General features: G+C 48.4%; 1 protein-coding gene across 1 annotated transcript in view; it reads right to left on the bottom strand.

Annotated features, from left to right (window-relative positions):
• Window positions 1-18,767: 18,767 nt before the first annotated feature.
• The window catches only part of MYBPC3 (myosin binding protein C3), a 126,988-nt gene continuing 124,037 nt past the window's right edge, over window positions 18,768-21,718 (bottom strand). Inside the window, exons 32-33 of the mRNA XM_074997265.1 lie at window positions 21,470-21,513; window positions 18,768-21,033 (exon numbers count right to left, since the gene is read on the bottom strand). Coding sequence (XP_074853366.1) covers window positions 21,503-21,513 — 11 coding nt within the window. The 3' untranslated portion in view covers window positions 18,768-21,033; window positions 21,470-21,502. The remainder of the gene's footprint in view (window positions 21,034-21,469; window positions 21,514-21,718) is intronic.

Raw genomic sequence — 21,718 nt, 5'->3', positions numbered from 1 at the left:
GTCACCAGAAGTAGGTGCTGAATGTTGCCTTCCCTAAATAAGGAGCTAATGGATGAGGTTGGACTTTAGATTCTCTCAAACTTTCACCAGTCCGTGCCGTTTCAGTACATTCCGCTGATGCAGAACTCTGTGTAAGCCTACACACAAGTGAGGGCATCTCAATGACAGCTTTTCTTTCCCAAAGATAGGAGTCTGTGACTGGAAAAGCACTTCAAAGATATCAGTGAGGTTATTTCTAATCCAAACTGAACCCTCCCTCTGGAATGCACTAGTGATTGTGTCCTTTATACAAGGGTTGGACAAGTTTTATTTTAGGGCCTGGAACTCCTACTTTAAAGCAGTATGCAACGGGGCATTTTCTTCCTCTCCTGAATACATTTGTGCTTTTATTTCATGTTTGGAAATAAACAATGTATTTCTATAAATTATAATTTAGAAGGTAAGCTATCCAAATAGTTACCAATCATTTTTTAACATTTTCTGGTATCCAGAGGATCAACTCATGCCAAATTGGGCAGGCTGTCCTGTTGTTAATCTCATTTTCGATACTTTGGCTGAATTTGTGCTTATTTTTATTTGTGTGTCACCACTGAGCTTTCACTGTTGTAATTTAGGGCAGAAAGATGGGGCAGGAAGCAGACTTTCAGCTCCTGGCTCCATCAAAGTCAAAGAGCTACTCTGATTTCTACTGAGGGCCTCATTGTGAACAAAGCACTTAATCTATAAAGAGAGGTCAGCTGAAGAGAACAGAAGATACTGAGCAAAAATTACACAAACTTAAAACTGTTTGGAACAGGCCTGTCATTTTACTGCTTCTGCTTTTATTTCTGTGTACAACAGTATCACCTGGTATTGGGAAGATCTTGCAATCTCGGCAGCATCAGGCTAGTGAGTACTTGGACATCTGATTAATTAGAATTTAGCTGTACTGGTGACCTTTATATCAGCGTAACTGTACTAGTCCAAACTGCCAATGTAATATGGAGCTTCCACTGGTACAGTTTATTTTGGATTTAAATTGTTTTAAGCCACATACATGCATTGACTCCGCAGGCTTCCACCAGTGTAGCTACACTGATAAAAATATTCACAGTGGCCTTAGATGAGTCAAGGAACAATCATATATGTAACAGGAAGGGATGCTGTTGTTTGAGCAAGTAACCCCCTTCCCTTTAAAGCACTTCTGTTTCATTGTGTCAGCGTGGTTCTGTGGGGCACTGTGCTGTTTGAAGATGCTGTTTTTTGAATGTGTTGTCAATTTGAAGCCCCACTCTCTGGATCGTCACATTGTCGTAGTGAGTGGGCTTGTCATAGAATCTCAGAATCCCAGGGTTGGAAGGGACCTCAGGAGGCCATCGAGTCCAGCCCCCTGTCTAAAGCAGAATCAGCCCCAACTAAATCATCCCAGCCATGACTATGTCAAGATGGGACTTAAACATCTCTCGGGATGGAGATTCCACCGCCTCTTTAGATAACGCATACCACTGCTTCAGCACTCTCCTGGTGAAATAGTTTTTCCTAATATCCAACCTGTACCTCTCCCTTGGTAATTTCAGGCCACTTCTCCTTGTTCTGTCTTCTGAAACTACTGAGAACAATCTCTTTCCATCCTCTTTAGAGCCCCTCTTCAGGAAGTTGAAGGCTGCTATCAAATCACCCTTCACTCTTCTCTTCTGCAAATTAAATAAGCCCAGATCCCTCAGCCTCTCCTCATTGGTCATGTGCTCCAGCCCCCTAATCATTTTTGTTGCCCTCCACTGACCCTGCTGCAATACATCCACATCCTTTCTAAACCTGTGGGAGGCCTAGAAATGGACACATTACTCTAGATGTGGACTCACCAGAGCTGAGTAGAGGAGAATAATAACTTATCTAGATCGGATGGACATGTTTCCCCTAATACATCCCAATATGCCGTTAGCCTTCTTGGTTACAATGGCACACACTGCTGACTTGTGTCCAGCCTGTCATCCACTGTAATGCCCAGGTCCTTTTCTGCTGTACTGCTGCTTAACCATTCGGTCCCCAACCTATAACAATGTTTGGGATTCTTCCTTCCTAGGTGCAGGATTCTGCGCTTGTCTTTGTTGAACTTCATCAGATTTCTTTGGCCCAATCCTTCAATTTATGTAGGTCGCTCTGGATCCTATCCCTACCCTCCAATGTATGTACCTATCCCGCTAACTTAGTGTCATCTGCAAATTTGCTGAGGGTGAAATCCATCCCTTCATCCAGGTCATTAGTAAGGATGTTGAACAATATTGGCCCCAAAACTAACTCCTGGGGCACTCCACTTGAAACCAACTGCTAACCAGATATTGAGACATTGACCACTACCTGTTGGGCCTGACTGTCTAGCCAGCTTTCTATCCATCTTACAGTACATGTATCCAATCCATACCTCCTGAACTTACGGGCAAGAATGTTGTGGAAAACTGTATCAAAAGCTTTGCTAAAGGCAAGATATATCACATCCATTGACTTCCCCATGTGCACAGAGCTACTTACCTCATCATAGAACCTAATCAGATTGGTCAGGTACGACTTGCCCTTGGTGAATTCAGGTTGACCACTCTTGATCACTTTCCCCTTCTCCAAGTGCTTCAAAATGAATTCCTTGAGGATCCCCTCCATGATTTTTCCAGGGACTGAGGTAAGGCTGACTGGTCTATGGGTCTGTGGATTGTCCTTCTTTCCTTTTTTAAAGATGGGCACTGTATTTCCCTTTTTCCAGTCATCTTGGACCTCTCCCTATCTCCACAAATTTTCAAGATAATGGCCAAAGGTTCTGCAATTACATTTGCCAGTTCCCTTAGTACCCTTGGATGCATTAAATCCAGACCCATAGATTTGTGTATTTCTAGCTCTTCTAAATAACCCTTAACCTGTTCTTTCCCAACTGAGGGCTGCCCAGCTCCTTCCCATACTGCATCGCCTAATGCAATAATCTGAGAGTTGACCTTGTCCAGAAACACAGACGCAAAAAAAGCATTGAGTACTTCAGCTTTTCCATATCATCTTTCACCAGGTGGCCTCCCTCATCCAGTAAAGGCCCCACACCCTCCCTGATCACCCACTTGTTAACAAGTCCGAAAATAACCCTTCTTGTTACCCTTCACATCCTTTACTAGCTGCAGTTCCAATTGTGCTTTCACCTGATTACTTCCCTGCATTCTCCAGCAAAATATATATATATATATACACACACACTCCTCTTTGGTCATCTGTCCCAGTTTCCACTTCTTATATTCATCCTTTTTGAGTTTAATCTTGCCAAGGATTTCCCTGCCTACCATGTTTGCTTTTTCTAGTGAGCATTGGGGTGGTTTGTTCCTGTGTCTTCAATAAGGTATTTTTAAAATACTGCCAATTCTCCTGAACTCCTTTCCCCTTCATATTAGTTTCCCAGGGGATCCTGCCCATCAATTTTCTGCTCTTCTGAAATCCAGGGTCTGTATATTACAGCTCATCTTTCTTCCTTTTGTGAGGTTCCTGAAATCAACCATCTCATGATTACTTCAGCCCAGGTTGCCACCCACTGCAATTTCTCCTGCTAGTTCTTCCTGTCTTGTGAGCAGCACGTCAAGCTACAAATGGCCTCTGGTCAGTTCCTTCAGCACTTGTACCAGAAAGTTATCCCTAACATTCTCCAAAAACTTTGTGCATGGTCTGGGCACTGCTGTATTGGTCTCCCAGCAAATGTAAGGGTGGTTAAAGTCTCCCATGAGAACCAGGGCCTGTGGGCCTGTGATTTGGAATCTTCTCTTAGTTGTTTGAGGAAATGCTCATCTACCTTTTCTACCTGATCTGGTGGTCCAGAGCAGACACCAATCACATCACATCTGTTGCTTCCACCTCTAAGCTTTAACCCAAAGATTCTCAATCGTAACTGGAGCTCTGAGCAATCATATGGCTCTCTTACATACAACATCACTGATCTTTTTCTCCCCTGCCTGTCCTTCCCGAACAGTTTATACGCTTCCATGACAGTGCTCCAGTTACGTGAGTTGTCGTACCAAGTCTCCATTATTCTAATCACCTCATACTCCTCCTACTGTGCCAGGGCCTTTAATTCTTCCTGTTTGTTTCCCAGGCTTGCATTTTTGTACAAACGCCTTAGATAACAAGTTGATTGGCCTACTTTCTCCTTTTGAATCCGGGCTTCTCCTTTGTTGTACTCTCCTCCTTCCCCACTTACCTGACGGCTTGGGTTACAGTCGGTGGTGATCTTCTCAAGGTCGTTCATTGCAGTGTCTTTGTTTCCTACATGGACAAGTAGGAAGGGGTAATAATCCACAGGTTTGATGATTTTTCTCTGTTACATCCTGGATTCTAGCTCCTGGTAAGCAGCAAAATTCCTGAGATTCCAGGTCTGGACAGCAAATTGATGACTCCATCCCTCTTCGGAGGGAGTCCCCAACCATCACCACCCATCTTCTCTTAGAGGTTATGGTCATAGAACCCTCATCCCTAAGTCTACGCATCCCATGCCTTCCAATCAGTGGGGTCATCTTCTGATTCCTTTCCTCAGAGCTCTCTGCCACAGCATTCTCCATGCAGAGAGCCTGCAATTGGTTGCTTACCTCCACCAGAGTTGGAGATACCTGAATTGGCTTTCTTGTCCTGGAGGTTATATGCTTCCAATTTTCTTCCTTGTTTTGTGTTGTCCTCACTGGTTGCTCAGCCTGCTGTTCCTGCAGGACTAAATGCTGCCTTCTGTCAAGGAAGTCTTCACCTTCTCTGATGGAGTGGAGGGTTGATATTTGGGCCACAAATCCTGTAATCTTTTCTTCCAAGATGGCTGCCAGCTTGCACTTGGTACAGACAATATCCATTCTGTCTTCTGGGAGGAAGACAAACATGGCACATGCTGTGCAGGTCACAATAGCTGACTTGTCACTATCCACTTTTTTCACTTTCCTAAGAGAGTTCTCTCAGACTGTGTCAATGCTACAGCTCTGTTTCAAAAAGATGGCTTTCAAAAATAAACTTCAAAAGATGGCCTTTTGAAAGGGAACGTCCACACAGGGAAATGGGGACTGAAGGTCCAACCCGACCTTTCGAATGGCCCCCACTGCACTTTCGAAAGAGAGCATCCACACATCCCAGGGTGCTCTTTTGAAAGTATGGGGGCAGGAAACATCATGGGAAATGTTGCATGGTGGACGAGCCCTTCCAGGGCTGCTGCCTGCCACCCCTTTAAAAGGCCCCCCCACCAAGCCTCAGCCTGCACACGCTGAGGGCCAGCTACCTATCCTCAGGCATGCAGACTGAAAGTGAGGGGAGGCACCCTGGGCCCCCATGGACCCTGAGCAGCTTCCACCCCCATCGAGGCTCTGGCTGGCACACTGGCCATCGTCCTGGCCTCCATGCATCAGTGGGTTTGGGTGGCCAACCTGGTAGCCACTCTCCTGGAGGCCATCCTCAGGGTGTGAGGCCCTGACCCAATCCCCCAGGTCATTCACTGCTTGTGGGGTTTCCCCACAAGCAGTGACTGCTGGGACCGGCTGGTGCTGGAGGACTCAGGTGATGACCGGAGGCGACAAAACTTCAGGATAACTAAGGGGACATTTCTGGAGCTGTGCCACTGGCTCACCCCAGTGCTCCAGCACCGCAACACATGCATGAGGCCGGTGCTCCCACTCCAGAAAAGGGTGCAATCACCCTCTGGAAACTGGCCACCCCGAACAGTCACTGATCTGTCAACCACCAGTTCGGTGTGGGCAGGACCACCATCGGGGCCGTCCTCAACGATGTAAACCATCCCCAGGTCACACCTAGATCACAAGGGGGGCAGGGGGCACCCCAGCAAGGGACACCATTGGGAATCGAGGGTGCAGGGACAGGGATGGGTGAGCAGGCAGGGTGCAAGTTCTCCAGGGAGGCCTGTCCTGCAGGGGACAGGGACAGGGATGTGTGGGCATGCCACACCCCGCCTCCCCGCACCCCACCCTCATGAGCGCCTCCCCCCGATGCCCTGCAGGTCATCCAGGCCATCAACAAGGTCCTCCTGTGGCAGCTGATCTGCATCGGGGACCTGGACAATGCCATCCAGGGCTTCAAGGACTTGGGTTTCCCAAAGTTCTTCAGGGCACTGGACGGCACATGCATCGCCATCTGGCCCCTGGAGCACAGCAGTGGGACCTATGTGAATTGGAAGGGCTACCACTCCATGGTGCTGAAAATGCTTGTCCATGTCAGCAGTCCATGTCCTAGCTGCGTGGGCTGGTCCGGCCTTGCCCATGATGCCAGGGTGTTCTGGAACTTGGGGCTGGGCCGTCTGATGGCTGAGGGGACCTTCATCCCCTGGCAGCAGCTTCCCATCAGGGATGTGACAATGCCGCCTTGCATCATGGCAGACACACCCTATCCCCTGCCGGCCTGGATGATGAGGCTGTATACAGGACGTTTTTAATGAGCAGCTGAACTGGGCCTGCAAGGCTGTCTAGTGGGCATTCTTCGGCTTGAAGGAGCAGTTCAGATGCCTTGTCACCAGGCTGGAGGTGGGCCTCCATTGGTGTCCCAGCAGTGGTCAGAGCCTGCTCCACCCTGCACAAGCTTGTGGAGGCTAAACATGAGCCGTTCGTGCAGGGGTGGGCTGCTGAGGGAGGGTACGGGTACGAGCAGCCCCCTGCTCCCCCCCATGCCACCAGGCCAGCAGGACAGGATGTGGGGACAGGAGGCCCTACACCAGGCCTTCAACCGGGGGCCACAGTGACCCTTCCACCCTGCACATGCACACCATCCCCCCCATGTGCACACATACCCCACCAGCACCCCCACACATGCACAGGGGACAATAAACAATACACTGTTTACTTCCACTTTTCAAATGTCTGTGCCTCTGCCAACTCCAGGGAACTGTACACAGGCGAGTGGGGGAATTGTGAATGAGGGGCTCGGGGGAACTATATACAGGAGTCTAGCAGTGTCAGGCGGGTGTCCTGCAAGCCCCAGGAGGGCTGCGGTGGGCAGCTTTACCTCTCAACAGGGGGCGATAGCTGGGATTCCCATCACCGACACCTGCCCCTTCCTACCATGTCTCGGGGCCCTGTCAGGGCTGGGCCAGGGCCAGGAGTACAGGGAGGTAGGTGTGGCTAGGGCAAGGCCCCCATGGCCTTACCGGAGTCGGCATAGGAGGGGTGGGCAGGACATGTCTTCCTCCTGGCTGGCCCTTGTAAGCAAAGTGGGCTAGCAGCATGAGGCCGGTCAGGGGGACGTGGGTTGGGACTAGGGCAGCGAGATTGGGTTCCTGGTGGGGGGTCCACTGTGAGGGGTGGGGTGGTAGGGGGACTGTAGCTGGGGGGGGGGGGAGGCATGAGGTGGGAGTGGCAGGGGCAGGAGTGGCTCACAATGGGGCAGTGGCCAGGCCAGGTGACTGACCATGGCCTGGGTCAAGGTGTCCAGGTTGACCATCACCCGATCCTGGGCCTGCAACTCCATGGCGAACCATTCCCGCAGCACACCTGTGAGGTCCCACAGGGCTGTGATGTGGGCTGCATCCCCTGCCTCCTACCCCCTCCTCCTCCTCCTCCCCACTCTGGTGGCACCAGCAGACCACCCAGCAGCACCCTGTGCTGTCCCTGGTTGGAGTATGGGCTGCTCTCCCTCATCCTTGGTGGTCGGGCTCTCTGGGCCTGGGGCAGAGCTGGTCCAGCTTCCAGCTGCTGGAGCTGTGGAGACAGAAGAGGAGAGAACAACAGGCCATTAGTCCTGAGTGCTGGCCCTTGTGAACCCCAGGGTTCCCCATATGGGTGCTCTGAGCGTGAGCTTCCCTCCATCCCTGGCCCAGTCCCTCTACGGCTGGGCAGCCCGTGTTGCTGTCCCAGCCACATGGTGCTGAATGCTGCATGTCGGCCCTCCAAGGCCAGGGGAGTGGGGCCATCCAGCCTACATGTGCACAGGGGTCAACAGCCTTGTGGGTGGGCTAAGACCACCCTGGGTGGGAACAAACCACCCCCCCCCCGAGCCCCATGGTGGGAGGCATGCATGACACATAACTTCATATCTCTGCAGGAACTCGGGCGAGGCACTGTCGGAGGGGGTCTGGCTGGACAGGCCAGATGTGATGTAGATGATGAGGGCCCCCTCACTTGAGCCCTCATCATCGCTGAGCATGTGGAGAAATACAGTCCAAGAAGCATCAAGACTGGTTTGATGAGAACAATGTGGAAATTGAACACCTGATTGAGGCAAAAAGGAAAGCCTTTAGGGCCTGGCAAAATGACATCAGTTGCATGACAAAGAGAGAAGTGCAGGCCAAGACCAAAGCAGAAGTCCAACATAAGGTGTTCCACCAACCCTCACCAACAGGACAATCTCATGTACCTTCTATTGAAGTCAGTGGAGAACTGTTGGAAAATATGGAACACTTCCCATACCTTGAAAGTCATCTTTCCGCTAAAGTCGGCACTGATGTAGAAATCCAGCATCATGTGAGCCATGCAAGCTCTGCTTTTGCATACCTCGAACAAAGGGTCTTTGACAACCCTGACATCTATCCCAAGATAAAACTCCAAGTATACCGTGCAGGGTTATTCCAACTCTACTGTATGCATGTGAAACCTGGACAACAAAGTGTCGTTTGAAGGCACTTGAACAATATCATCAACTCTACATCCAGAGAATCCTAAATATCTGTTGCGAGGACAGGCACACAAACGCTAGCATCGGGGAAGAGTTGAACATTGAAGCCGTTTTCATTCATCAACAATTTAATTGGACTGGTAATGTGGTTTGGATATTTGATCAGTTCCTCCCAAAACAGATTAGCCACGTCTACATTAGCCGACTATTTTGAAGTAGCCAGCCCAACTTCGAAATAGCACATCGCATCTACGCACTCCATGCACTACTTCGAAGTTGAAATCAATGTTAGGTGGCAAGAAGTCAAAATTGCTGTCCCCATCAGAAGAGGGGAATAGTGCCGTACTTTGACGTTGAACATCAAAGTAGGGCGTGTGTAGAAGATCCGCATCCTGCTACTTTGAAATAGCAGGCTCCTCCATGGCAGCAATCAGCTGAGGGGTTGAGACGTGCTGTGCAGCCCCTGAGAGGCTCTATGGTCACCACGCGCAGCAGCCCTTAAAGCACCACGGACCTGGATATCCTGTGGCAGGAAGCTGAGTGTGTGCAGGCTGCAGCACACACGTGCTCACCCTGCATGCCCTCCGGAGGCCCCGATCCACCACCTCGCGCGCATGGCAGCCAGCCAGCCCCCAGGGCGCACCCCGCAAAGGGACCCAGGGCTTCGAGTCATCCAGCTGGTGGGGGGGGGTGCGGCAGGGCCCCTCCTGGACAGACGCCAAGCTCCGAGACCTGCTGGGGCTTTGGGGTGAGGAGGAGGTGCTACAGGTAATGAGGAGCAAGCGGTGGAATGCAGAAACGTTCGCCCGGCTGGCCAAAGGCTTGGCCACCCAGGGTCACCCTGCCCGCTCTCCTGACTGCATCAGGAGTAAAGTCAAGGAGCTGTGGTAGGGTTATGCCTGGGCCTGGGATGCAGCCGGCTGGTCTGGAGCTGCCCCCACTGCTTGCCCCTATTACAGGGAGCTCAGGGAAATCCTGGGCTCCGGTACACCTCTTCCGTCCCCCATCCACCCTTGATACCATGGCCAAGGAGCCCCAGCAGGCCTCGGAAGTGGAGTCCAACCCGGAGGTCAGCCCTGCACCCCAGGGGACCCCGGAGGAGCCCGCCCCGAGACAGCAGCGGAGGGGTCCAGCGACAGGGAGCTCCTCATCGACCTCCCCTCCCACAGCTCCAGCAGGGCGTCCGCCTGACGGACGTCCCTGACTGTGGGAGTGGACCATCAGGTATGTACCTCACAGGGCGCACACCCCCGGGTTACAGGGTGGGGGCAGGGGACACGACTGCATTACCAGGACCCTGGAAAGGATCACAGACAGGTTGCCACTCCCCACTGCTCCAGCTGCCATCCCTCCCAGCTGTCTCCCTGCACCGGAGCCTGTTGAAGGGGACCACGGGGCTCTGGAGCCAGCCAGCCATATTTGCTGGTCCTCCCAGCCCCCACCCAGCCTCAACAGGGATTCTGGACCAGGTGTGGGTCACTCCCCCCCACACCAGATGAGGGGCTGTGAGGGGCCAAGGACTGGGCCACTCAGCCCCCCCTACTGTACATAGTTCCCCCCCCACCTGTAGTAAATAGTTGTGTCCCACCCCCCCCACTCCCCTTTAGGTAGCTGTCCCTCCACGTACATAGTTACCCCATGGGTATAAATAATTTAATCATTTCTGTAAATAATTGGTCTACAGTGTTGGGTTCCTTAACTGTTATTTTCAAGTTTATTTTTCAAAACGTGTCATGTGCTTTTTAGGGGGGCAGTGTGTGGGTGGTGGGGGCAGTGTGAGAGAGGCCCGCCGGGGTGGCCACAATGGCGCTCACCCCACAGCCTGGTTAAAATGGTCACACAGGGCCTCCCGGCCCTGGATCCCCTCATGGTGGGCCTGGTGGCTCAGGGCAGCAGCTGGCTGGGGGAGGCCGTGCCAGCCTCCACAGCCCACCCTTGCATGAAGGCCTCCCACTTGCTTTTCACCAGGTTGTGGAGTGTGCAGTATGCGCCCACAATCTGGGGGATGTTGGGGAGAACCACATCTGGGGGTGGCCCGCTCGACCACCTGGTGTGCATGGTTCAGGCAGGTGTTGATTCCCTCCTGGCTGGCATTGCAGCGGCCCATGTAGGGACACACAAGCCAGGGCTGGAGGGGTTAGGCCACATCCACCACGAGGCAGAGGGGTATGGTGGTGTTCCCCAGAGGGATCTCACTTTGGGGGATGTAGGTCCCCGCCTCCAGCCGGCGGCACAGGCCTGAGTTCCTAAATATGCAGGTGTCATGGTTGCTGCCAGGCCAGCCAACATATATGTCCTGGAAGTAGCCCCAGCTGTCCACTATAGCCTGGAGGACCACCGAGTGGTAGCCCTTCCTGTTCAGGAAGTGTCCTCTGCTGTGGTCTGGGGCATGGATGGGGATGTGGGTCCCATCCAGTGCCCTGAAGCAGTTGGGGAACCCCACCCCAGCAAACCCCGCAATGGCCGCATCCAGGTCCCTGAGCTGCACAAGCCTGTGGAGCAGCAGGGCATTCAGCGCGCAGACCACCTGTGGCAGGTAGGACATGGGCACCCGTGAGGGTGTGTAGGGTGTGCCCCCCCTCGGGCTCCCTCCTTGCCCACCCCCCAGGGTTCCCTCCTGGGCTCTCCCCTTGCCCCCCGGGGTCCACTCCTTACCTCCATGGCAATGGCCCCAACAGTGGCCTTGCCCACACCAAACTGCTGTCCTATGGATCGGTAGCTGTCTGGAGTGGACAGCTTCTGGACAGCAATGCCGACCCTTTTCTCGACGGTGAGGATACGCCACATATGGGTATCGTGGTGCCTTGGGGTGCTCAAGGAACATCTGCTGGCTCATCCAGAAATTCCGGAGCCAGTGGTCATCGTTCCACTGCTCCAGGACCAGGCACTCCCACCACTCTGTGCTGGTGGGGTGTCTCCATGGCTGGTGGAGCACCCGGTGGGCAGAAAACGGGGGCCCCCATGATGATCTGGGGCGGCTCCTTCACGCCTGAAGGGACCTCACCTTCAAGGAGTTGCAACTAAGCGAGAGAGCAGTATGATTGCTCAGAGCTCCAGTATATGGAGGGAGAAAAGACAGTTGAGTGTTTGTGTGTTAACCTTAGAAGCAGAAGCAACACAGGTGATGTTGTGTTTGGTGTCTGCTCTAGGCCACCGGTATATGAAGATTTCTTCAGACAACTAAGAGAAGTTTCCAAATCACAGGCTCTGGTTCTCAAGGGAGATTTTAACCACCCAGACATTTGTTGGGAGACCAATACAACAGCACACAGACAATCCAGGAAGTTTTTGGAGAATGTTGGGGATAACTTCCTGGTACAAGTGCTGAAGGAACTGACCAGTAGCTGTACACAGCTTGACCTGCTGCTCACAAACAGGGAAGTATTAGTAGGAGAAATAGAAGTGGGTGGCAACCTGGGCTGCAGCGATCATGAGATGGTGGATTTCAGGATTCTGATTGCAGGAAGAAAGGTGATCAGTTAAATACATGCCCTGGATTTCAGAAGAGCAGACTTCAACTACCTAAAAAACCTGCTGGGCTGAGGGAAATATAGTTCAGGAGAATTGGCAATATTTTAAGGAAGTGTTATTGAAGGCACAGGAGCAAACCATCCCAATGCTCAGTCAAAAAAGCAGATGTGGTAGGCAACCAGCTTGGCTTACCAGGGAAATCCTTGGCAAGTTTAAATTCAAAATGGATAAATATAAGAAGTGGAAATTTGGACAGATGACAAAGAAGGAGTATCAATATACGGCTGGAGAATCCAGGGGAGTAATCGGGAAGGTGAAAGCATAATTGGAACTGCACCTAGCGAAGGATGTGAAGGGTAACAAGAAGGATGCGTACAGACATTTTAAGAATAAGTGGGTGATTAGGGGGAGTGTGTGGGGCCAGTACTGGATGAGGGAGGTCACCTGGTGACAGATGATGTGGGAAAAGCTGAAGTACTCAGTGCTTTTTTTGCCTCAGTCTTCATGGGCAAGATCAGTTCCCCGACTACAGCACTAGGCAATGCAGCATAGGAAGGAGCTGGTCAGCCATTGGTGGGAAAAGAATGAGTTAAGAGCTATTTAGAAAAGCTAGACGCACACAAATCCATGGGTCCAGATTTAATGCATCCAAGGATACTGAGGGAACTGGCAAAGGTTGTTGCAGAGCCTTTGACCATTATGTTGAAAGTTTGTGGAGACAGGGAGAGGTCCCTGATGTTTGGAAGTGGCAAATATAGTGCCCATCTTTAAAAAAAGGAAAGATGGACAATCCAGGGACTTTAAACCAGTCAGCCTCACCTCAGTACCTGGAGAAATCATGGAGAGGATCCTCAAGGAATCCATTTTGGAGCACTTGGAAGAGGGAAAAGTGATCAAGAGTTGTCAACATGGATTCACCAAGGACACGTCGTGCCTGACCAATCTGATTAGCTTCTGTGATGAGGTAACAGGCTCTATGCACTGATGATGTGCCGACCTACTCCGGGTCCCGTGGGTGCGCGTGGGGTGTGATACAGCGGGGGGAGTCGGGTGGCCCGGGACCAACCACCCCACCTTTATAGCAGCCTGATATAGTGTAGCAGCAATATGTGATTCAGTGTATCCACTTTAAAACCTAGGTTTCCACAGTATTATGAGTACCAGGAACAATAACACTCCGATTGTGAACACCACAATGCCCTGTGGCTGTTCTAAGTCCCAATAATTCTCTATACAGACCCAGCTAGACCAGCTAGTGGTATTTACCGATAGTGATTTATTCATTTATTCATAACTACAATTACTTAACACTTGTTATATAGTTATTTATTTGGCATAGGCTAAATACTAGGTTACATATAGCTATATGTATTTACATGTGACTTACCAATAACATCCAATGCTCCCACATCTCACCAACAACTACGTTACAGCGGCCCTTCAAGTCAGAGATACGGCTTGGTTGGGACCTTTTGTGGTGGTGAGGTCCGGGTGATCAGGCCGGGGTCTGCTGTCTGGACTGGAAGTTGCTAGCCTCCGCCTTGTGTCCAGGAGCCCACACCCTTATTCCTGCTAAATCACCTTTTATACTGTTTCTTACTTGGGGGTTCGATACCTGGCCAATTAAAGCGTTTGTTACCTGATTTGGGCTTTCTATCCTCCCGGCCTGTCAGAAGATGTTACAGGATTTCCTCTGTCCTTGGTCTTTTTCTGAACCTCCCCTGGGACCCTCTGATGTTGTACAACCAAGATGTTCTCTTTGGGGGGCTTCCAGCTACTAGCCCCAGCTGTTCTCTTTGGGGGCTTACTATCTGCTTGTCAGGATGTTCTCTTTGGGGACTCTCCAACTACTTCTCAACTTTCTGATTTCTTTCTCCTGGCCTGACTTCAGACCTTCCTGCCGTTGTATGATAACGTTCCAAGATGGAGTGTATGGTCATTCTGCCTTTCGAGTGAGGCCCGGCCACCAGGTGCTCGTGCTCCCACATGCACATGGGGAAGTCAAAGGATGTGATATACCTTGACTTTAGCACACCTTTGATACAGTTTTCCACAACATTCTTGCCCATAATTTATGGCAGTATGGATTGGATGCATGGACTGTAAGATGGATAGAAAACTGGCTCAATGGACGGGCTCATTGGGTAGTGGTCAATGGCTCATTGTCTGGTTGGTGGTCGGTTTCAAATGGAGTGTCCCAGGGATCAGTTCTAGGGCCAGTACTGTTCAACATTTATTAATGACCTGGATGAGGGGATGGATTGCCCCCTCAGCAAATTTGCAGATGATAGTAAACAAGCAGGTTAGGTAGATCCATTGGAGAGTAGGGATGGATCCAGAGTGACCTAGACAAATTGGAGGATTGGGCCTATAGAAATTTGATGAGGTTCAACCAGAAGCAGTGCAGAGTCCTGCACTTAGGAAGGAAGAATCCCAAGCACTGTTACAGTACAGTACGGTATGGCTAAGTAGCAGTACAGCAGAAAGGAACCTGGGGATTACAGTGGATGAGAGGCTGGATATGAGTCAACAGTGTGCCCTTGTAGCCAAGAAGGCTAATGGCATATTGGGGTGCATTAGCAGAAGCATTTCCAACAGATTTAGAGAAGTTATTATTCTCCTCTATTCGGCACTGGTGAGGTCACATCTGGGGTATTGTGTCCAGTTCTGCCCCAACCCACCCCCCCACGTATAGAAAGGATGTGGATGCTTTGGAGAGTGTTCAATAGAGGGCACCAAAAGTGATTAGGGGGCTGGAGCACATGACCTATGAGGAGTTTGCAGAAGAGAAGACTGAGGGGTGATTTAATAGCAGCCTTCAACTTACTGAAGGGGAGCTCTAAAGAGGAGGGTGAGAAACTGTTCTCAGTGGTGTCAGATGACAGAACAAGGAGTAATGGTCTGAAGTTGAAGAGGGAGAGGTGTAGGTTAGATATTAGGAAAAACTACTTCACCAGGAGGGTGGTGAAGCATTGGAATGCGTTGCCTAGATAGGTGGTGGATTCTCCATCCCTTGAGGTTTCTAAGTCCCGGCTTGACAAGGCCCTGGCTGGGATGACTTAGTGGGGTTGATCCTGCTTGAAGCAGGGGGCTGGACTAGATGACCTCCTGAGGTCCCTTCCAGCCATATGATTCTGTGATTCTGTGTGGGTTCTGGGTAGAAGGGAACAGGGTATGGGGGTTCCTGCCTGTCACAGCTTCCCAAGGGTCACAGGTGTTTCTGTGTGGCTCTGTCTGTTTAGTAAGGACAAGAATGCATTAAATGTTAAAGCCCTCATCTTTCACTTGTTTTACTTCCTCCAGAAGTCACAGAGAGGTAGTCTGCATCTTCATCCAGAGATTCTTCTAAGAAGCAGAAGGTTTGACAGGATACTCAAAAGCCCACCCATAAACTTTGTGAATGATTGCCACTTCCTTCCTCCCCATTTCCCCACAGCCTTGTAGGCTCATTTCTTCTTCCGCCTTGCAGGGAGTGGAAATGCTTAATTCTAGCCACGAGTGTCACTAATTATTAAAAAAAGAGTATTCCTTTCAATTCCACTTCATTATGTCCTCTAACTTTTCTTTGTCCATTGATTTTCCAACTAGAACGTGCTAGAAGGCAGTAATTTTCCTGTGCCATCCTGGAAGAAATAAAGGACTTCTGTCAAAAATACAAAGGCGTATAAATCTAACAGCATCTCCTGCAGAAGAAAGTTAAGGTTTTGTAAATATTTACTTTAAGAGGAAGTTTGGGGGTTGCATCTAATTTTTGCCACTACACCTTTTACCTGTATTTTAAAAATGAGATATGTATCATTTCCTTTTTCATAGCAAAGGGGGTATTGTTAAACATTTGGAAAATGAATATTGCAACATGGTTCTAAAGGGCTAATGTAACAATCCCGTATCCTGTTACTTATAACTCATAAAGAAAGATGGGAAGCTGGAAACTCTAGGGTGGGAAAGTCATATATATCTTAAAATTGGCCTTGTAGAACTGTGAATATCTAAGTTACTGTACAGTAACAGAGATGTAGCTGTGTTAGTCTGTACTCCAGCAAAACAAAGCACAAGAAATGTAGCATGTTAAAGACTAACAAAATGATTTTATTCAGTGATGAGCTTTCGTGGGACAGACCCGCTGCTTAAGTTACTGTAGTTTTATCAGCTACATTGATGTTAATGGTGTCAAGGATGACAATGGATGTTGCATTCAGCAACTTAAATAGCATGGAAATAGGTGCTTTAGAAATACAAGTCTATTGGATGTATAAATAGATATGTCAATTTAAAATCCATCCTAAAGTTAAATAACAGTATCGTGTTTCATGACTAGTGTCCAAGATAAAAGTTCATAAGTAAGAACCAAGAAACGCCTCATTCTGTCCTTGACAATATTTAATAGAAAGTAGAATGCACAGGAACTTCACATCTACATTGTAAAAATCCTTGCTTAATCTCATAGTTTTAGTTTTAAATATAACAAGGAAGTGAGTGAAAGAGGAATTGTTTATGTGAAAACCATTTCCCCAGACATTCAGGGAAACCACAGGGTGACAGCCTTCTTATATGGGGTGACTTGGCACCACAGCCAATGGTTGCACACAGGAGGCAGACAGAAAGTTTGTCACTGATTTTTCTATGCAGCTCCTTTGCTAGCAGTAGTCTGTAATGAGTGGCAGTAGTGAAATATGGGTATAATACTTTCTTAGCTAGCTCGTCTTGTGATTTGTGGGAAGATGTGGCACATCAGTCAGTGATTAAACTGACATCAAGCTACCAGCATTTTTCAGTATCTGAGGAGAGACCAGCATTTTGGTGTAAACGTCAATATTTTACTTTTTGAAACTTCAATAAATGTATTACGTGTTCTGCTTCTTTTAACCCATTTGGCTTACTGTTAAATTTGCGCCTTTTATTGTTTAACAATTTCACAAGCAAATACTAGTTCATGTCAGCCTGCTTATAGAACTGCATTAAGAGCCACTAAAATGTACAGGTTGAACCTCTCTAATCTGGCACTCTAATCCAGCAACATCCATAGTCTGTCATGATTTTAATTAGTTGAATATCCACTTACCATGGGTGTTGCCAAGCTTCTTGGCTCTTCGTATTCTGTGCTGTTATTTAGCTGTGATTTACCCCTAAATTCTTTCTAAGGGCCCAGTAAGCAGAGGTGACCTCCCATGTTTCAGCAAATTCTCTTGTTTGGCACCAGTTAGGTTGCCAGGGTGCTGGACTAGAGAGGATCAGCCTGTATATGAGTAGCCCATCCCTGTTTGTTTTTGTACTCCAGGCACTGAAAAGTCAGAAACAGTATCTCAACCAACTCAGTTAAAAGATATTATGCCCCAGCTATTATTAGTTTCTAGACATCACATGTACTAGACAGTGAGGTCCTCACAGCGGCAGAGCAGGTTTGTCTGTCTTATGCCATTTGAGAGTGCTATCACTTGTATCTAGGATATTTGATTTTTGTGTTCATTTATGTAGTGGAATTTCATGAAGACGTTGTACAGATACAAACATATGTCTAATGAAGATGTCAAGGGAAATGCATTTCTTGCCGCTGCTGATGGACCTGTCATAGTGATTGAGATCACACTGTCTTTTTTTAAAAATCTGTATAGGTAGTCAACACATAAGAATTCAACAGATTACAGGGTATCATGAACTAAAACCACTGAAAGATAGTCCACACCAAATCCAAAATAACCAAAACCTGAGCACATCTAACTATATATTTCCCTTCTATTTACATATCTATGGCTGATTTTGAGATGGTCAGGATATTTACTGAATTCATGCCAGCTGCTTGGGAGCAATCATGTCTCTCTCAGTCCCTGCTGTAGCCACACAGACAAAAGATCCCTCAGACTGTAATTGTTCTCATTTCAAAAAAGTCTCTCCCCTCCCATTGGCTTTCCTGACCAGCTCCTGCTCAGAGTTGTCTCTCTATGGGTTAACACCCTTTCACTGCATTCATTCATGACACTTTCCCGCCCCACTGCCTTGACCATCTGCTGTGGGGCTCCCTGCTGTTCTGGGCCACGCTGCTGCAAGGCTGCCTTGGGGCTCTGACACCAGGCTACTGGAGGACTTTGGCCTGCCCCACATGCAAGGCTCCTGCCTCAGCCTGGGGCTCCATGGAGCTGCAGTGGGGTTCCTGATGGCCCCAGGTGTTGAGCTCCAGACTCATCTTAGGGCTGCAGTGGGGCTCTAGTCTGCCAATACATGGGGCTCCAGCCCTGGTCCTGTGTTCCCTGGGGCTGCAAGAGGGCTCTTGCTGGACACACTGTCACAGGGCTCCAGACCCAGTGGGGCTTTGGTGTGCCCTTTGCTCCCTGGGCTCTGGGCCCTGGCCACTGAGGATCTCAACTTCAGCCTCTGGCGGGCTTTGGCTTCGCCTTCCTCCCTGGCCCTTGTGGGGCCCAAGCTTTGCACTGCCACTGTGGGGGCTCTGGTCCTGGCCCCTTGCTTCTGTGGGCTGCCACAGGGCTCTGGACCTGGGCTGCCCATCTCGTTGAAGCTGGCAGCCCACCCTTCTGCTACTGTACTCTCCTGTCAAGGAGCATCCATGGTCCTGCCAGATAATGGATGTTGCCAGGCAAGAGAGTGCCAATTTTCAGAGCTGCAACCTGTATCACAAAAGTACCTCTTGTTTTAGAGGAATTGTGGTTGCTGATATATTCCTCCATGTTCTGATATGTGAATAAAATACAGCGTAATCCAGCTGTCACTCCACAGGTATCTTTATTATGAAGATATACTTCACAGTGTAGTACAATTAATCTGCTGATTCATAAATATACATCAGTACTGGTACATCTTAGAGAACAGGAGCACTGAGTATTGATATGAAGACACTGACATAATTCTTTGATAAAGCCTTGTTTCCTAGATGGGTTTTCTCTCTGTGCCTGCTTTTTCAAACCATGTAAAAGGAGGGTAATATCAGGTAGGGACTTCTAACTACTACTATAAGATGAAAAAGATTATACAGTGCAAAGTAACAAGTTAGAAGCAGGAGACTCAGCTGGGGAAAGAAGGTAGTCATTCTTTTTTTTTTTTTAAATAAATTCAAAAACCTAACAAAAAGAACATAGCTGTCTGGGAAAAAAAAACAGGTAAAATAGTTTTTATGAACTCTGAAAAACCACAAATGATGCAAAATTAAAATAAGATCATGATGAATTCATCATGACCTTCATGCTTTGAAATTGTCTTGTATGCTGTATTTCCTGACTGCATATTTCATGGTCTTGCCTGAGACAGAACACTAGTTCTGAATTTCAGTTCTTTCCAGATGTTTGTCATTCAATTGTAGAAACATCTGAAAAACAGGGATTCATGCTTATGTAATTACCAAACAAGATGATGATTAGTGAACAATTTGCAGGTACTATCTTATGTACAGCAAAGCGATAGCTTAGTCCAGAGATTCTAGAATAGTGTTCTGTGGGCAAGTTGGGATCTGTAAACACCTTCTTGAGTCCACAGACAAGCAGTTTGAGAATCAGGTATTGGAGGTTGAAAGAGGAAAGAGATCCCGTGAGTTCTCACTTTTATGCATGGTCCTGTGGGGTGACAGTGTTGAAGAACTAGTACAAATTATCTGTTAGGACTTTCCTAGCTGTGATATTTCCGAGCAGTGCAAGTTGAACGTCTCTGTTCCAGCACCCTCGGCACCTGACCAGTGCCGAACAAGAGAATTTGCAGGATGATGGAAAGTCATTATTGTCTAGCAGCATTACCAACAATGCCACTGCTTACTGGGCTATTAGAAGACATTTAGGGGTAAATTACAGCTAAATAACAGCACAGAACACTGCGAGCCAGGATTGGTGGTTGTCAACAAATTTTATGGGACAAAGGGAAGCTTGGCCACACCCTGGGTAAGTGGACAATCAGCTAGCTAAAATCATGCACAGTTGTTGCTGGGTGAGATAGTTCTGTATTAGAGAGGTTCAACCTGTACAAGCATCCTATTTTAGAATTCTAAAAGTGATAGAAGAGGATTTATTTTAGCATATGGAGTTTATATTAGTGTTTGTGCTCACTTCAGATCTAACAGATGGTGAATCAGTTTTTCATTTACCTATACAGTAGATCCCCGACTTGCGCAGAGATTGCATTCTTGTGCAACCCCTTGTAAGTCAAATTTCACATAAGTCCGAGAGCCAGGAAACTGACCAGTGCAACAGCACTGGTCAGTTTCTCTGCTCCTGTGAGTGGTGGGCAGCCCAGAGGCTGGCTGTGGGCTGCCTGCCATTCACAGAAGAGGGAAACTGATCAGCTGTGCTGTGCTGGTCAGTTTGCTTTCTTCTGTCAGTGGTGGCAGCCAAGAGTCAGGCTGTGGCCTCTGACAGGAGCTGGGAAACTGCTCCTGTCAGGGGCCACAGCCTGACTCTTGCCGTCCCTGCCAGGAGTGGGAAAAACGCTCCTGTCAGTGGCAGCAGCCTAATTGGCTGCCCGCCACTCAGAGGAGCCAAGAAACTGAGTAGTGCAGCAGTGCTGGTCAGTTTTCCTGCTCGTCTGAGTTGTGGGAAGTTAGCACCTGGCTCCGGGCTGCAGACCATGCACAGGCGCCAAGAGACTTACCAGTGCTGCTGCACTGCTCAGTTTCCCAGCTCCCCTGATTGGCAGAGAGCCTAGAGCCAGGCCCCAGCTTCCCCCCACTCAGAGTCGTGTTAACTGAGATATGTCCAACTCGAGTGTGCATATCTCAGGGTTCTACTGTAATGTTTCTATATTAAAATGCGAATCTCTTTTGTTAATGAAGAAATGTTTTTCTTGGATGGTTATTAGTGACAGTAACACTCAAGATATTCTGAGCAGGGAAATATCTGGAACTTTGTAGTTAAACAGAACATCTTCCTCCCCCATTAAATGACACTTAAAGATAAGCAGAGCATTAGGTGTACGTGATTTTATCTGTTATTCATTCTCTTCTCATTTCCTTTCATTCTCTCCAAATTTCAGTCATACCACCACCTGAGACAGAAAAAGGAGAGAGAGAGAGAGGTTTGTCAAGGTACTTATTGATACATGTACAAACAACAATTTTTAAACTTAACATAATTCTTAAACTACTACATCCAGACATTGTGACAAATTGGTCTTGTACTAATAGATGGTGTACATCAGGCAACTTTCGGTGAATTAAAAGGGACATTATCCTTGCAGATTATTTAAGATTGAGAGGGGCTGGAGAGTCTTCAACACCCTCTAACTTAATATGAGTCCAAAAAAGGTACTTTGCAGGAATACAATTTAAATGTAATGATTTTAAAAACAACCTTATTGATTATCCATAAACTGTGGATTTTCATAAAGGGCTCTGCATGGACAGTTTTCTGGCTACCCAACCATTAGTCATCGTTACTTTACCCAATACTAATTATTTTACTTATGTCATTTTGCTTCATACCTTGAATTGCTGATGAACTAAGAGTTTAAAGTTTTACTGAGGTGCTGGAGGAGATAAAAGAATTAAGAGACAGTGAGATACACCATAGAAGCTGAAGTTCAAAATTAAGACATGACACTAATTAAAGCTTAAGACAAGAAGGTGAGGTAAAAGAGAGAGAGAGAGAGAGAAAACTTCATAGCAGTCATTTTCTCCCTTACAATCTTGGGGAAAGTTAACGTTCCGTGGATGGACTCCAAGGCAAAGAGA

This window comes from Carettochelys insculpta, chromosome 6 (genome assembly GCF_033958435.1).
Source record: "Carettochelys insculpta isolate YL-2023 chromosome 6, ASM3395843v1, whole genome shotgun sequence".
NCBI lineage: Eukaryota > Metazoa > Chordata > Testudines > Carettochelyidae > Carettochelys > Carettochelys insculpta.
The sequence above is the reverse complement of the archived record's forward strand: the minus strand, read 5'-3'. Positions and strand labels throughout refer to the sequence as shown.